Below are 17,241 nucleotides of genomic sequence, written 5' to 3'. Positions count from 1 at the left end.
CGCTGCACAGCTCCACAGGAATGTATTCAGACACGCATACTCACAAGCACGCACACACAGCTAGAGCAGCATTGGCATTCTGCAGTGCCCCTGCTATTCTTGTCTCTTTGCAAACGAGAGCTCAAAAACGACCTTGGAAGATGTGAGCAGAGGGGGATGAGCGTGCACTGTGCAGGCGAGCTGGAGGACTGAGCTACAGAGCCACAAGAGGTAGGGAGCGAAGGCAGGAGGGAGTAGAAAATGATGAAGAGAGAGAGAGAGAGAGAGAGAGAGAGAGAGAGAGAGAGAGAGAGAGAGAGAGAGAGAGAGAGAGAGAGGAAAGAGAAGGTGGGTACAGCTGCTGAGTGAGCAAAGCTACATGTGAAGCACGAACGAACTACCCTCCAGTCATGTATTATTTTAGCACACGTTATATCTACAGAGCACTAACAGGAAAGTGATTGAATAACTAGGCTGCACATATAAAAAAAAGAAACATAAAATATGAATGAATTCCTAGGACGGATGCGTTGTGCGTCTGGTCTTGCTGGGAGAGATCCCGCTGCAGCTAATGGCAGCTGACTTGCTCAGAGGGATCAGCAAAGAGCCACATGGGAGCAGATTTTGATAATCCATGTACCAACAGGGACACACTCATGGCCTTTTCTTTCTGGTTCAAATGATTTATGTTTAATGTAATCCACGCCACGGTAACCTTTACATAATAACAACAGGAAGATAAGCATAAATGTAATGGACAGTTTACATGATTGTTTACACACACACACACACACACACACACACACACACACATATATGTGCTGAACGACATTCACATAACATCATGTGTTCAACCGTTCTTTAGTTGTTATGGAAATGGGGTCCTGTGCTGGCAATGCCATTAAATAAATTAAAGGTCCTATGACATGCTGCTTTTTGGATGCTTTTATATAGGCCTCAGTGGTCCCCTAATACTGTATCTGAAGTCTCTTTCCCGAAATTCAGCCTTGGTGCAGAATTACAGCCACTAGAGCCAGTCCCACAATGAGCTTTCCTTAGGATGTGCCATTTCTGTGTCTGTAGCTTTAAATGTTATTGAGGAGGAGAGGGGGGGGGGGGGGGGGCAAGGTGGAGGGTGGGGGTGTGGCCTTGACCAACTGCCACTTTGCTTGTTTGCAAGCCATGATGTCTCTCTCTCATGGGCGGGCCAAATTCTCTGGCCGGGCAAAGCAGAGAAAGGGGAGGTAACCTTTCCCCTTATGACATCATAAGGGGAAGATTCCAGATTGGCCCATCTGAGCTTTCATTTTCTCAAAGGCAGAGCAGGATACCCAGGGCTTGGTTTACATCTATCGCCATTTCTAGCCACTGGGGGAACATAGGCAGGCTGGGGGAACTTATATTAATGTTAAAAAACCTCATAAAGTGAAATTTTCATATCATCAGACCTTTAAGGCCCAGCAATAAAAAAAAGTGTGCTCTTGATGAGGACCACCTTGAAAGAGATTCAGTTTTCCCCAGGTTTCATTAGACATTGTTGTCCATTAAATGTCTCTAAGAGACATACTGCTGTCTCTTGACATACAACAGAAAGTACGTCTACGTACGTGGTGATTGCAGAACAATAACGTTTTGACAGAATAGCAGCAATGGTGGGCGTCTGAAATGATCTTCATGTTAGGAAAAACAACAATACATGTTAATTAAAATGTCACATTGTTTGTGTGAATTGTGCAGCATGTCTTTGCAAGCTGTTTTTGGTGGAGTTTGAACAGAACAGGCTTTCCCCTGCAAGCACATAGCTGTGCCCAAATGTATTATTTAGGCTAATATACGGTGTGTGTTTTTTTTTAAACACCAGCGTCTTAGCTTTAAGGATGTTGTTGTGGGGGAAATAAGCATTTCTGATATACACTGAAGGTCAAAAGGCATTTTGGCAGAAATGAAATGTATGAAAAAGGGACACCAGGTATAGCTGCCTGGAAGTTCCAGTTGATCTTTCATTTCAACAACCAAGATAAAGAGTTCATAACAACTGCAGCCATCATCTCACTTCCTGTCATTTGTTAATTATCTTCTACTCAGAAGACCATACTGAAACCATTTGACAGTAAACAGTTGGGCAATACATGGGGTACTGAATAAACTAAGCCAAGGTGAAGGATATTTTCACAAACAAGTGGAATCTGTTTATTATAATGGCAGAGCATAGCACAGACTAACAAGATGACATGTAAGCAGGGGTTTCACTAACTGAGAATGGATTACATCTTATGAATATATACATATATATATATATATATATATATATATATATATATATATATATATATATATATATATACTATACTGCCAGCATCAATGCCTCAACTTAAGATACAATTTTTTTACCATGCAGTATGTCTGTATTATTATCCTTTATTTAACAACTGTATATATATAGTTCTGTGGTGTACTACATCAGAGATAAGCACTATCCATCACTGGAATGCCTGGGGAGAATTGAAGCTTGAGTGTGAGTGTGTGTGTGTGTGTGTGTGTGTGTGTGTGTGTGTGTGTGTGTGTGTGTGTGTGTGTAGAAAGAAAGAGAAGAGCAGCAGCCACTCACCGAGACCCTGAAAGAATAAAGGTTAGTATGGCTTGGGGTTTGTGTGTGTGTGTGTGTGTGTGTGTGTGTGTGTGTGTGTGTGTGTGTGTGTGTGTGTGTGTGTGTGTGTGTGCGTGCGCGTGTGTGTGAGAGAGATGATTTTGTCTGTGGGAGTAAAGTGAGTAAGTGATGGTCATGCATTGATCTATCTTGTTGTTGGTCTCTTACACAAATTCAAAGAATGAAGGGGAGCTCCAACTCATCTTTTACAAAAATGCTATCCATCTCACTGACAATGTGTTACCACAATGTAACAGCCCAGCCGCATAACCAACACATCCAATATTTCACTCTCCCATAAATCGTCTTTATAATGAAAGAATCCCAGTGATGTATGATCCCATAACAGCACACACAGGGATTCCTTAACCAACCATCAACTAAAATAAACATCATTAGATAGGCCTTCATCTGCATCCAACTCAGGTCTGTAAAATGATGTTTGCAAATGAAAACAGTGTATATTTATACATTATGTAGCCCATGTGTAATTGAGTGATACCTCATGATGTCAACCATAAAAAAAAAACACACCGTATAATGTTGACAAAGCATTGCATCGATACTAACTCAGTGTGAGAGACCCAACCACCAGCACTTACCGCTTTATATCGTGAGATCATTGTGTTTCAGCGGCGTTTCCCTGACTCCCGAAACCCACTCTTCAAAACTGTCACTGTCAGTTGCGTCGCGTGTTTGTTAAAAAAAGAAATGAGGAAAAAATCTCCTAAATTGCAGTCTCTCATGTGTTCAGAGTGCAGTCGTTTTCTTGCTGTCCCGCTCTGTTTTACCATCCAACCGCAGGCGGCGGTTTAAGGTGGAGGCGGGGAGCTGTCCACGGTGCTGAACCCGGGTACCGATGAGGAGGAAGAGGAGGGCAGATCTTCCAACCAAGGCCACTTTTCATGAACCGTCGACCGGCGGGTTACAGTAGCAGGGGGGCGCTCAATCAAACACACCACAACTGTAAAACTCGCAGCAGACAGCAGTCGTGTACGTCAGCACGTACTGGTTATATAACAGCCGAGCTACACACATGTAACATTACATGATGGAATTCTCGGCTTTATAGTTTCATTGTTATTTATTTAAGATATTCACTTCTGACACTGGTATGTTGCTTTATCCTCACTGTCAGGATGAAGTCCGTCAACAAATAGGCGAATTCAAAAAGTTATAATAAAAGTATTTAATTATCAGAACTGGATGACAAAATAATTAAGTACAAATATACTTTGCAAAGCAGAGCACAAACGCGACAACTCGACAGTCCACGTTGAAGCTGTCCAGCTCTCGCAAATGTCCTCCTGAATATTGTCCAAGTCACTGGTTATATTGTTTTCTTCACGGGGCGTCGTCCACTCCTGGGGGGGGGGGGGGTTGTTGCAGACCAAGACTTATGCACATCCCATTGGTCCGTCTAATCTCATTTCTGCTCCCTCCTGGGTGACGTCCATGAGTACACAAATCTACACAGCAACTTAAACAACTCTCGGCATCCTAATCATAAACATACATACCATGTATGTACCATACATAGTGTGCTTCATAACAAAAACTGCCTGTTACACATCTTTCCCCTGCTTCCCATATTTTATCACTCTCGCACCCTCCTTCGCACCATCTGCTAGTCTCAGCCACTGAGTCGGACAATCTATGTACACACACATTAACCTTTGAAAGGCCATCCTTAGAGCCTCCAGAGACTCAGAGCATTTAGACCTCTCACTTGTGTCTACTCATTAAATGGCTTTAAGCAAAATACATTTGGTTATAGTGTTTAGAATACATTGGATATATTGAGTGCATAGATTTAGATGTTATTTTTCCCACAACTCCGATTATACATCTTACTTATGTCTATGTAATGACATTTGGGTTTTTTGAAAGCAGAATTATAACCACAGTTGGGACTCCCTTATTCAGTAAGTAGTTTGATATTCAAGAAGGAGCACTATTGCCCCCTGTGGACATTTAATTAAAAAACTGTAAGGCTCTCCATGCTTGAAGTAAATCGATGCACAGCTGGTGAAAAGAGCAGATAGAGAAGGTGAAGGAAAGCCTTAAAGCAAGGACGTGACACAGGAGAGCAACATTCTTCACCTCATGCACCTTGTAAATGAGTACAATATGGCTTATCCAACTTTAAAAATGGGGAAATCCATATAACTTAGAAACTAATTTTACATTGTGTCACACATGGACATAGTCATGATTTGGCTTAAAATTGATTAAAAGAAGAAAAAAAAGCATAGGACTGAGTTACGAGAGAGTAAATATAAAAGCACACAAATCTACTCCTGTTGTTTTTCGGCAACACCAACCTGGTAACATAATGTTGAAAAAAGGAGAGCAGACAATCTGTATGCACAACAGAAACTCATGATTGGGCTTTATTAGGCTTTGGAAAGGAAGATTACAGAGCTGCTATTGATTACTGTTTGCATGTTTTAACTTGCCCTTTTTTGTTATGCTGACAGATGAGACACATGTCTGAAGGGAATGATCATGGCTGTGCGGCTCTAAATGAGGTCAACATTGTACTGGCTCGACAGAGGTGAGGAAGATTACGGGAGTCAATGGAATATTGACTGGATCATCCTTAAACAAAACAAGATAGTGAGGATGCAGTGAGAATGTGTATTGACTGTATGGTGCCAATATCTCGTTACATGACAAAAGGCTTAATAAGAGCATGGTAGTAATTTTTAAGTCAAAAACAAAAGACCATCTTCAGCTTAAAGGTGAATCCGGAAGGAATCATCAACAGTGAAAAGCTTTTTAATCAGTGTGGTTTTCTTGGCAGGCTGTTGATGAGACTAGAAGAATGTTCTGCAGGAGAATAAAGAAGAGTGAATTAACAACATTTAAGATAAGAATAGCAGTTGCATAAAAAAAAAAGCTGTTCAACCTGCTGCACTTTGTTAACTGGACCGCTAAGAAAGGTTTCATCAGGAAAACATTATTTTATACTGTGCTTACTTCAGGCACTGCACATCAAACACAGCAGACCAAGACACATGCATGTGAGCTTTAGAAACACAAGATAATCAGGGCTTAAACTGGACCCAAATTCTCTTGTGTTTTCTTTTTTTTTTTGACTCAGGAATTCTAAACTTTATCATCAACTGAAAAAATAACCCTGATCAAACCCTGGAAATGTATGAATTGTTACTGTGGCAGAGGAGGAATCCTCCCTACAGGACATGGACAGGACAGGGCATGTGTCAAAACATGTAACAGTCCTGGGGAACAAGAACAATCAGAACAACTGCTGAAGGCTGGCAGGAGTCTTAGGCTGCTTTTATGAGTGGCCATGACCTGACGACACAGGACAATGCCACAGAGGCCACACATGTACATATGTGTTTATATACGGCTCACTGGGTCGGGATTTGGCAGATATATGGTGGGACGGGTCACTGATCGCATTAGTACTAAATGTCTTCACTCGAATAGCATGGCTGTTTTCTTGGAAATAGGTAAGCTGTAACTGTAACACACAAATCTGGCAGCTTGACAAAGATGAGGGGAAACAAATACCAAAATACTTGTTTCTTCTGATTGACATAGAGACTGTGACATGTGCTGAGGGGAAAAAATGGGGCCAATAAGATGCCACACCAAACATCCCCACTGAGAGGTAACAGTGAAGAGGAAGTTTGAAGACTAAGTCGATTACCAGGACGAAGGTGAGGTAGGAGGAGAGGGATGGCTAGTGCTGAAGTAGGTAGCCGTGTCTGTACAGAGCTGCACTGCCTTCAAACCCCTTTCTGTTCACAGTGGGACTGACTGATGCTGACTTGCTGCATACACGAGCAAGCACACACACAGACACACAAGCCACACTGTCACATCCTGTCAACTAATGGACCAGTTTCATTAGATTATGGCCCAAATGAACAAAAAAATGCGCCAGATGTGCATTTTAATTGCAGTATAAACACATGCGAAAAAATAATTATACATGTTTGGACTAGAACATAAATAATGATCAGGAATGCTTACACTTCATCTTCATATTCTTTTGGAGGGGAAACACTGATCACAACATCAATCCAGTCCTAAAGGTAAAAAACAAAATTTACTTTTATTTTGTCTAAATCAATAGAAAATATGAAGTATGAAGCCTGACTTAATCTGCAAGTGAGAGTGTGACAACAAGCACAAACAATCAATCAAGGTTGATGGGTTTTTACAATCAATAAAACATGCTTCGTGTTGTAGCTGCTTTATCTTCCCTTTGAAAAAAGAAAGTATGGCATTTCATTTTCCTCTAATCTGAGTCCTACCCCTCCACTATTCCAGGCCCGAGCCAGATAGTTTTGTCCCTCGGTCAATGTGGCATCAACCAGGATCTTCCCATTCACGGCCATAAGTTCATCCCCGGGTACAACGCCACCTACAAACAGACACATCAGAGATGGTTCACTGCCCAACAGATTTGTTCACAAAAGTGACACACAGAGAGTCAGTGCAAACATAAATATAGTCTGCGTGAAGTGGCGTTCAAGCACTTGAATCTCAATAAACCATAAACATGTTTTCCCCCACAGTGATGCAGGGTTGTCGTGGGGAAATTTGTCCACAAGGTTGCATCTATCTTAACTGTGTGAACTAGGGATGGTTGATTTCAAGTCTGTTATTAAGTTAATGTTTGAAAAAAAAAAATGAACTGACCGTGCTTATCTGCAGCGCCACCTTCATACACAGAACATATCACCAACTTTCCTAATGGAGAGTCTGCACCTCCCTCCAAAGCGATATCAAGCTGTCCAGTCTTAAAAACGATCGACAAAAACAACACCATCAGTCATGTTTTAGAATTTATCGTACTTAAAAGGTGATAAGTGAGATTCCTCTCATCAATAATGTTTGGTATCTGAAGTGAAGGCAGAAAATGTAGTCGCTACCTTTTTGATTCTCAGCAGTCTCACATCTCGCCCGTCTATCTGCTCCGAGGAGAACTATTAACAAAAAAAGGATTGAAGAAGGGGAAAGCACAACACAACACTGCAGTTGCAGAGGAATAAGTAGGCTAAATCTGTAAATAGGAGGTGCCAACATAAAGAATGGCTTCGTACTCTCTGAATATGTATATGGCAATGCTCCGCAAAAAACATGATTTAAGACACCCTTTGGGAGTTATTAACCATGGATGCTAGGATGGATAACTTGGATGAAAAGAGGACTGCTGCTCTACAATAGTTCAGGAAAGTTATTATATGTTCTCTATGAAATCAAACAGAAAATTATTCACACAGAAGTCATTTTAATTAGCCTAAATAACAAACTAGCAAATATATCTAACGTCCCTTCTCAACCTGGACAGTCAATGCAGTTATTATGTTATTGTTGTTTAATTTTTCAACAGTTAGATTTTTCTTAATTGTTGTAGTAAGGCTAGTTCTAAGATATCTTGTGTGTAATATAATTCACAATGGCTGCCATAGGAATAACAAAGTTAATAACCTTAAAAAACATGTGCTGATGTGGTTAACTGAAGCAGACACACAAGGTTTACATTTGTAGTTAGCAGGAACTAAGACCTGTTAGCTAAATACCACTTTCATTTTAAACTGCCAAATATTGGTTGCATTTTCTGCAATGTTGTAGTGCTAACAAGATCAGGCATACAATACCATGGAGTAGGGATCAAAATCTTCCTCGTATTTCTGAAATTCCTGAAAGAGAATCAACATGCAGTTCATTAAAACGGATCAATATGTCAATACGGGGTTAACATATATATTTGACACACACACACACACACACACACACACACACACACACACACACACACATACGTATATATATATATATATATATATATATATATATAAAACAAAAGAATGTCGGTGAATGTCAGCTGTGTAACAAGTCACTGAATGAGGTGCTAGTCGGATTTCCTTTGACAACCAGTTCTATGGTAAAGTTTTTACAACCACCCTGAATAAATGGAGACCATGGAGACACTTAGTTATTAATTCAAAAACCGCAGTGGCTTTCAAAGCCTCACACTTCAATTCAATAATGACAAGAATAATTAGAAGGAGCGCACACAGAAAATCATTCCTACCGAAGACGACAGCCATTTCATTTCAAAGGAAGGAAACGGAAAAAAAGGACACCACATTTGAACCACCTACGTTGACTAAGAGAGCCATTTTTCTCCCTGCAGAAAAAAACACATTAATCTAACTCTTCATTTCCCGGACATAAAGAATGAACCCATTTGTTACACGTGTTTTTATTTGTTGTGGCTGGAGACAGCAGTTGAAATTGGCCCATACAAGCTAACTGATGTGGTTTTTGGAATAATAGATACAGTAAATCTAGAGAGACTGATGTTATCTGTCTCTAACCAAACTGGAGGTACAATAAAAGGTAAAACAACCACCTTCCTTTCCTTAAAGCTATAGTGCATAGTTTCTGTCTCCTCCATGAGGAATTCTAAGTAATGACAACAACACTGTCGGTGCGTCCACATGATAGAAGCCTTCCGTGATCGCGCACGCGCCTATACCCCTCCTCCACGCAGTTGCTAGTAGCCTAGGAGGACACCCAGGATTAAAAAGACATGATGGACTCTTCAGAAGAAGTAATTATCTTCACTCAAATTTCTGCGTGGGAAAGTCACCGGCCACCACAATCTTCTGAACGTAGCCATACTGAGAAATACAGAGAGAGTTGTGTGGAGCGGATACTCTTAATTAGCATTGTAGCAACTTATTCGGCAATGGCTTTAATGTAACAGACGTTCATTAATATCAAAACAGTTACACACCAAATCTTTAAGTAATGCACACTGGACCTACCAACGTAGAGAGACAGATTACAACCAATTGTAGGACAGTTCTTAACAAACCATCAGTTGCCAGGATAGATCAAAACCAATAACAGTAGTAAGACTGTGACACCCATTCCCCACCTGTGTGTTCACAGCACTAATTGTGTGCTCCAAATCAATAAAAGGGCACTCGTACATAAGCTACACAGCTGGACCTAAAGGCAGTGAGGCAGCCAAATGAGAGAGGACAAAATAAAGGAAGATCCCTGAGACTCCAGTCAACCGCAACAAAACCTGATGTGTGAGCATGGAGACAAAAAGTGCAGAAAGAACAGGAGAAACAGCAGCAGAGTAATAATAAATCAATACAGGTGGTGATAGGTATGGGTTACTTGTTGTTTCCTGTTTGATTTAAAAGACGAGTTGTAAGGCACCATCCGTTTCAGCATCTCCGGAGGCTGAAACAAAAGACCAGGGAGCAGCTTTTAGCGGACAAATAAAAACAACCACAACCCTCGCTTCTATGCTCTCTGGTTGAAGGTTTTAAGTTTACTTCGCCTCTGAACACACCAAGCAACAGTGATGGCTGTGGTTGGGTGCTGTCAGAAGTGTACTCGGCTGCACCTGTACCCAAACCCAACAGTGATGTCTCGGTGTACTGACACACCATGGAGTCCACTGCTACATCACTGCAGCAAGGTGAGATGTTACCCCACTGAGTGCTATACAAGTATAGATATGAGCAAAGGTAATTCTTTCTTACAATAAATAAAAACTGTTCTGTTCAATTACATTTACATCATAAAGCGTTTTGGTCCAGTTCACAAAGTTGAATAACTAAGATCAGTATTGTGAGTATTGTAAAAGAGAGGACTGGCTATTATATTTGTATCATTGTCAACGAATCCCACGAAAAGACAAAAACCAACAATGTATTCTGTCTCTCAAGACTAGGGCTGCCACCTCTTAGTCGATTAGTCGACTAATCGGTCGTTTTGGTCTTAGTCGACTAAGATTTCTTTAGTTGATGAGTCATTTTTTATGCTTATTAATGCTTAATTACTCATTTCCAAGAAACTTATGAGCACATTTCTGGTAAACACAATATTTAAAGTGGTGCTTTTGCAGGATTAATTGTGGAGAAACTCAGTTTTACAGATGGTTCATTAACTACATTTATATTGTGCTTTTCTAGTCACAGCTCTGTCGATTACATCAACTAATCGATTAATCGACAAAATCATATAAGTGTTAGTCGACTAAGAATTTCTTTAGTCGAGGACAGCCCTACTCAAGACTTCACTTTCCTCGGGCACAAAGCCCCACCTCCATTGGTTCCTAATAAAGATGCAATTCTAAAAAAATAAATTAGGTCACTAATAAATGGTTTCCTTATTAAAGGGGAACTATGCCGTTTTTTTTTTTAGCTTAATTTACCTTAACTGAACAGCTTCGGAGTCATTGGAATGGTTATATGACTTTTTTTCGAGTTGAATGGTGGTCGTCTCTAGCCTGGTTGACACCAGACCCTTCCCAGTTGTAACTGAGAGTGGGTCTGGGAAAGGTTCATTGACAGTTCATTTCCAAAGGGGCGTCACCAACGGACGCCACTCAAATGCCTCGAGGGCGCATTGGATAGTCCAACCAATCAGACCAACGATCCGGGTGATGCTGCGCTTCGGTAGCCGTCACGTTGAATGTAAACAAAAAGCTGCTCGCCGTCGCTGCGCTATCGTCGTCGCGTAAAGCCCGCCTCAACGGTTGTGATTGGTGTAAAGCCCGCCTCAGCGGTTGTGATTGGTGTCTCGATTTTGGGGACATTAGAAATGGGTTTGAATGGGCTCTTGGCCAGACTGACTTGCAGAGCAAATCTCAAATTTGCCGGACGTTCGTCAGGGTTTACCCAGGCTAGGTCGTCTCGCCTCCCCCTAGTGCGTGTGAGCGGAAAAACTACCCTTGCAATTTTGGGCCGGTGAGCCGGCCGGCCTCAGCGTCAGGAAGTATCGCGTGATATCAGGTCTCGCGATGTAACAAATTGCTTCACGGGACTGCACACATACAGGAACCGGCTAGCTACTGTAAAAGAACAAGGTAGCGATGGAGTTTTTCACACTATCGTCATGGCTGAGCCGGCAAAAAAGAAGCAGAAAGCTAGTAAAGCACGGAGAACAGAGAAAGAGGAAACGGCAGACTGACCGAGCGAGGAGTCAGACACGAGTAAACATCGGACCTGCGTTTTCAGAATGGCGAGAACTGAGACAAACAGAAGCCTGCAAATCCGATGCTGAGCTGGCGTTCTTGCTGTTGCACACACATCTTTGATCAGAAACTTTATCTGCCACAGAGTTTCTTGTCAGCTTGATGTTGGCAAACGCAAGTTGCTTCTGCTCCGACAGCGTTCTAAGGCCATTGTAGGAAAAAAGAATAATGTTACGGACCCGAGAGAGAAGGGTAATATTTTCGAGAAAAACCTCAGTGGACATGGCTCTGTGTGTTCGCCGGCTTCTTTGAAAACAAATGCACATGACCAGAGGGAGAAGATGGGAGGGGGGAGAGTCGCCAACGAGTTTTTACGACAGCGTTGCCAAATATCTATTCTGAAGCTGTAGGTGGAGGAGCTCTATAGAGAAACCTGCGAGCAAAAAGCAAAAAACTGCATAGCGCCCCTTTAAATAAGGCTAAAAATCATCACAAACAGCTGAGCAGTGTCGTGTTTAGCAAACATTACTCAAACAGGAGTAAATATTTCCATTTGCTGGGGACAAGTTTCAGCCATGGCTGTCTTATAGAGGAATAAGCTATGTCAGGCTAGTTAGTAGATCAGTTCAATGTAAGTTTTGGTCTTTTCATGGGATTTGTTGACAATAAGAAAAATATGGACTATTACTAGCCATATCCTTGCTCTTTAAGTTCTTTGGCCCATTTCTCTAGGCTGGTGAAACACAGTTAGCAACAGGAATCCTATATTAATACTACAGCATATGGTACACCACAGTCCTTGGGAATATACTGCACAAAACATTCAGCAGCAATTTTCTTTCTAGATGTCAATATTTACAATTCAACTTATGAAATAAAACATATAAAACTGTATTTAAAAACATCAATAGTATCGTTGTGTGCAGCAGCAGTGTAGACTACTATGAGGACTGGGGTAAAACATGTCGGGGGGGGGGGGGGATGATTTATGGCTTCAGCTCCTACAGTCAAGGTGCCTCTCAACGAGGCAGCTGCAGAGCTTCTGCTGAACTAATGATAGAAGTGTGTTGTTGTGTTCTCAGGTGTGAACGTGTGACTCTATTAATGTGAGGCAGAGGGTTACTGGAAAAAAGGCTTTTCTAAAGTAAATGCAGTTTGCAAAAATAAACAATATTATTTGGGCAGTTTTATTTGAGCTTTTTGACAGGAAGAAGAAATGGCTCCCCTGTGTGATCTAATAACCACAGATTAGCTTTCTGCAAAACAGCAGGAGAGTCTGGAAGACTTCCCAGGACTTGAGGAAAAGTGTGATGGCACACTGTGTCAAATGTCTAAATGCTTTATGGCCATATTACGTTGAATCAGCGAGGATTCATGCAGGGAGCAGGTGACTGCAGTGTGGTGTGTGTCATACCAGGGCATCAGAACGGACTGCAGCTCTGACTGGATCTGGTCGGTGGGTCTGGGACTGCGGCAGCATGACGGGTTTAGACATGACAGGGGCCATCTGATGCCTCTGGTTGGGGGGACTAGGAGCTAGTTGCTATAGGGGAAAGACCATGTTTCCATGCAACAGCTGAGTATAGTTTTAGATTTTTAGAACAGTATTTTCTTTTACAACAAAAAGGATCTTGTTTTAGTACACTTTTCACAAATGTATAAAGCTTGTCATTTTAACTAAAAATGGAAGGGGTGTTTGCAAAACTTCACACCAGATTTTTACAGAAAGACACTCACCAAGGGGGTGCTTGAATTGGAAATACGACTGGCATGGGACGTCTTTCTCATTACCTGAACCACAGTAAAATAAAATGAATATTTCAGCCCTCTGGTACATTCAGAGCACTGCCGGAATATCAATGCAACACACACTCAGACTCGCTCCCATTTCCTCCACTATCAAAGCATGGCTGAGGTTTCAATGCATAGCCCACTGGATAAAATGCAAATGTCCAAACAAACGAAAGCACACTCATTTTTTTTTAAATCAGCTCCTCTCATTGTCAACACTACACACCACGCAATGCTCCACTCGGTATACCAATCCACACAGCTACAAGGCAAACATCAATAACAACTAGCTGCATCTCAGAATGCCATTTCCTCACCTGAAGGTCAAGATCAATGACTGTACATTTCGGTCATGCAGTGTCTCACTCTCTCTTCATGCATAAAACATTCCAACACATAAAACAGGACATGCACATAAACCTGAGCATTAAAGAGGATCAAGTCCTGCGGCCTTGAAAAAAACTCTATGAGCGCTCAACATATTTCTTTAAACTGCTGATGCAAATTTTCATAGATGGAAAAAAGAATCCTGGCCATCTATCAGTTCAACAAGGTACTAACACAAAGTAAAAGCCAGTCCAACACATCGAACACTCTAACCTTTGGACTAGAGGGGTAGGACATTTCACTGGTGTTGGACGAGTAAATCCCTCCTCTTGGGAGGTAGCCGCCTGTCTCCCACTCGCTCCTGTGCTCTGGAGGACTGGGAGGGTGTTGGAGGTGATGGTGGTGATGCTGGCGGAACCCGCTGAGGGTTCCTACTCGTTCTCCCGAGCGTTGTGGGGGTGGGGGCGGAGGGGGAGGCGGAGGAGGTGGTGGAGGAGGGGGTGGCGGCGGAGGAGGAGGCCGTGGAGCAGGCTGAGGGGAGGATGGAGGCCACGACGACTGAGACGGAGGAGGATAGTGGGAGGAAGGCGGGCGATGGGGTTGGGGAGGCTGAGGGTGAGGCCTGCGCCCCTTGTTGGCCGAGGTGGACGGGGCAGATGGAGGTTTTGTAGCGCTGGGTCCAAAAGGAGGCCGCTGCTGTGGGGGCGCTCGAGAGGAGGGAGGGGAGTAGTTGGGTATTGTGGGGTTCAGCTTGGGTGAGGGTGGAGGGCGAGGCAAGGGAGGGGGAGGCTGGCTAGTGCTGGGCTGGGTGGGGGCCAATCTCTTCAGAGGGCCCCTCAGGCTCTGATCCACGTCATCCAGCTTAATGTCATCCAGGTCAGTGGTGGCCAGGTGGAGGCCGCCAGGGAAACGCTTCACCTTGGGCTCCAGAGCAGGAGACCGCGGCGGGGAGAGCTTAAAGTCACAATAACATGAAAAATTGACTTGTTTCACCTCATGTGTCAATTCCCATGTTGACATATTCAACAATTCAGGCAATCATCAGAAGGTAAACTATTGTCCTCTTCCATGTTCTTCTTTTATTCTACATGCACACGTTGTCGATTTACGGCAAATGGTCTAGCTCAGTGTTTCTCAAATGGGGATACGTGTACCCCTAGGGGTACTTTGGAGGACTACAGGGGGTACGTGAGATATTTAACAAAATGTTTAATAGTTACAAGGCTGTTGTCCAGAACATTGTTCCTCTTTATTTAGACTTTTTATTTTCCTACCAAAAATGTGACATTTGTGTCTTCTTCTTTGGATCTAATCTTGCCTTCCTTCCTTCCACTGTCCTACTTTTTACAAGTTTCTCGCTTTTTTCTTCTTATGTCACTGTTTTTGAAGTTTTTGATACTATTTTGATCTATTCTTGCCTTACTTCCTTCCTTCTTTCTACCATCTTTTTCCAAGTTTTTGTCTGTTTTACAGTTTTTGTCTCTTTTCTCATTAGCATTTAAATTTAAATGTTTTTTTCAATTACAAGGCTGTTGTTTAGTAAATCCATCGCTGACAGCGCTGTACTGTTCCTGTTTATAAACACTTTTTTTTCTTCCGAAAATGATTAGCGCTGGTCAGGGGGTACATGGCTTAAAGAAACAATTCAAAAGGGAACATTATTGAAAAAAGTTTGAGAACCACTGGTCTAGCAGACCTTTTGAGCTAAAACATTATCATGTCTATGTAGAATTAAAAAAATTGGAATCCGATTATAGAATGTTGTGGTTGATTTTTGTCTTTTTGTTGTACTTCACAATTCATACTTTTTAACATTGGAAGTGAAATAACTGTAACTGTCCTTCCCCAATTCTTTTCACTCAGACACCAACTAAACATGGCGGGAAGGAGTTGTCTCAATGCTATAATCATCTACTGTATTAGAGCTCTATTCATCTCCTTGCAACAGTAAAAAGAAATTGGCTTATAACATAGTATAACTTTATAAAGGAACAACAACACATTGTTGAAGAGCTGTGAGTGCAGAGAGGTTATGACAGAGGAGGTCTCACTCTGTACCTCTGGGGATTCATTCTCCACACAGGATATCTGCTCCAACCGAGTCTGACAAAGACGCTCCACCCAGTGTTGCACTTTCTCTGACTCCTCGAGGTCTTCTCTCTCCGTCTCTGAGACCTGGCACATCACAAGACAAACAACAATGGTGGCATTTAGTTAAAACCACGACTTGATACCCTGAAAGTTAACGTTGCCATCAAGTACATCATAAATATTAAATGGTTTCATCCACATTGTAACTTTGTTCAGAATTTAAGAAACAAGTCCACTCTACAATTGACTTGGCTAAGCCCGTCTTTTCCTACCTCCTGGACCAGCCGACTGATCTTGAGTTGCTTCTCTCGTTCATGCATCTCTTCCTTCTCCTTGGCGAGTTTCAGCTCAAACTCCATCTCCTTCTTGTTCTTTCTCTGCTCCTGCAGTGTGTCCATGTTGGACCCTTTCTTCTTTTTCTTCTTCTTTTCTCCTTTCTGAGGTGTCATCAGTTAGTCAAAATAAAAAAAAGAGCAGGGGACAGACAAATCTGTCACTCCAAACCACCCAGCATGATGTGCAGAAATAGGCAGTGACGCAACACTGCGTATGACGGATAAAAGCCCAGCAAACAACAAATATTTCTAAGAACAAAAACTCTCTTGAATTATGCAACAGCAACTTTGTCAAGATGACATAAGAACCGATTATCATGCCTTTGTCGCCACTCTCACACCACTCTGAACTCAGGCAGCTGACAGTACCTTGCGGAGTGACGGCAGCTTTCCCTCATATCGATACAACCAGCCAAACGCTAAGGATGGAGATTAAGTTTGTTAAACTAGAGCCAAGGTTAAAACACAGTCTTAGCAAACTCCAAGCAGTGCATATATTTTAAAAAAAAAGAAACATTTCACTAAAGAAGCACAACACAGCACTCAAAGAGAAGAATGAGAGAAACAGATCGAGCCTGCTCCATTCAGGCACTCTGAATAACAACTCCATTTAAAAACCATGGATGCAAGATGCGTTTTGGTGATGCAGATAAAAAGACGGCTTTCAACTACTGGATTTTGGTTGTGTGTCATTAACTTTCAGCAGGATCCCGCAAAAAATAAATAAAACCTATTCAGATGATACTGAAAATTAACTATCCAATGGTTACATTTTGGTTGTCAAAGGAAATCTAGCACTAGTCTGTGTTCACGCTGGTTAGCACGAACATCCTGCGACAACAGCTGTGACAATGGCAGCTGAGGCTCCGGACTCACTTGTCTGTCCTGTTCTTCCTCCTTGTCTTCCTCTGTGAACGAGCTGGCTTCATCCGCTTAGAGGAACAGCACAGCACACAGACGTGACGGAAAGAGAAACACAGAGCGTGCAGAAGAGAGGAGGGGAAATTAGGTGAATACAAGGCTAGAGAACCTTCTACAACTCAGGAGAAAAGTAAATGGAGGATTCGTGCATTTCAGGACAA

General features: G+C 42.2%; 2 protein-coding genes across 6 annotated transcripts in view; both read right to left on the bottom strand.

Annotated features, from left to right (window-relative positions):
• Positions 1–3,541, bottom strand: part of abcc8 (ATP-binding cassette, sub-family C (CFTR/MRP), member 8) — a 67,118-nt gene extending 63,577 nt beyond the window's left edge. Inside the window, exon 1 of one of the 4 annotated variants that reach the window (XM_036003187.1) lies at positions 3,229–3,541. In XM_036003187.1, the coding sequence (XP_035859080.1) occupies positions 3,229–3,249 (21 nt within the window). In that variant the 5' untranslated portion in view covers positions 3,250–3,541. The remainder of the gene's footprint in view (positions 1–3,228) is intronic. The other 3 variants (XM_031282736.2, XM_036003188.1, XM_031282737.2) reach the window with 3 other exon arrangements.
• A 1,449-nt stretch (positions 3,542–4,990) lies between these two features.
• Positions 4,991–17,241, bottom strand: part of ush1c (Usher syndrome 1C) — a 25,312-nt gene continuing 13,061 nt past the window's right edge. Inside the window, exons 14-26 of one of the 2 annotated variants that reach the window (XM_031283081.2) lie at positions 16,529–16,578; positions 16,097–16,261; positions 15,792–15,908; positions 14,007–14,687; positions 13,353–13,406; positions 13,030–13,158; positions 9,809–9,874; positions 8,269–8,310; positions 7,540–7,593; positions 7,307–7,406; positions 6,919–7,028; positions 6,635–6,690; positions 4,991–5,458 (exon numbers count right to left, since the gene is read on the bottom strand). In XM_031283081.2, the coding sequence (XP_031138941.1) occupies positions 5,446–5,458; positions 6,635–6,690; positions 6,919–7,028; positions 7,307–7,406; positions 7,540–7,593; positions 8,269–8,310; positions 9,809–9,874; positions 13,030–13,158; positions 13,353–13,406; positions 14,007–14,687; positions 15,792–15,908; positions 16,097–16,261; positions 16,529–16,578 (1,637 nt within the window). In that variant the 3' untranslated portion in view covers positions 4,991–5,445. Of the gene's footprint in view, positions 5,459–6,634; positions 6,691–6,918; positions 7,029–7,306; positions 7,407–7,539; positions 7,594–8,268; positions 8,311–9,808; positions 9,875–13,029; positions 13,159–13,352; positions 13,407–14,006; positions 14,688–15,791; positions 15,909–16,096; positions 16,262–16,528; positions 16,579–17,035; positions 17,092–17,241 lie in introns of both variants that reach the window. The other variant, XM_031283082.2, reaches the window with a different exon arrangement.

The sequence above is a fragment of the Sander lucioperca genome, chromosome 7 (genome assembly GCF_008315115.2).
Source record: "Sander lucioperca isolate FBNREF2018 chromosome 7, SLUC_FBN_1.2, whole genome shotgun sequence".
Lineage (NCBI taxonomy): Eukaryota > Metazoa > Chordata > Actinopteri > Perciformes > Percidae > Sander > Sander lucioperca.
The sequence above is the reverse complement of the archived record's forward strand: the minus strand, read 5'-3'. Positions and strand labels throughout refer to the sequence as shown.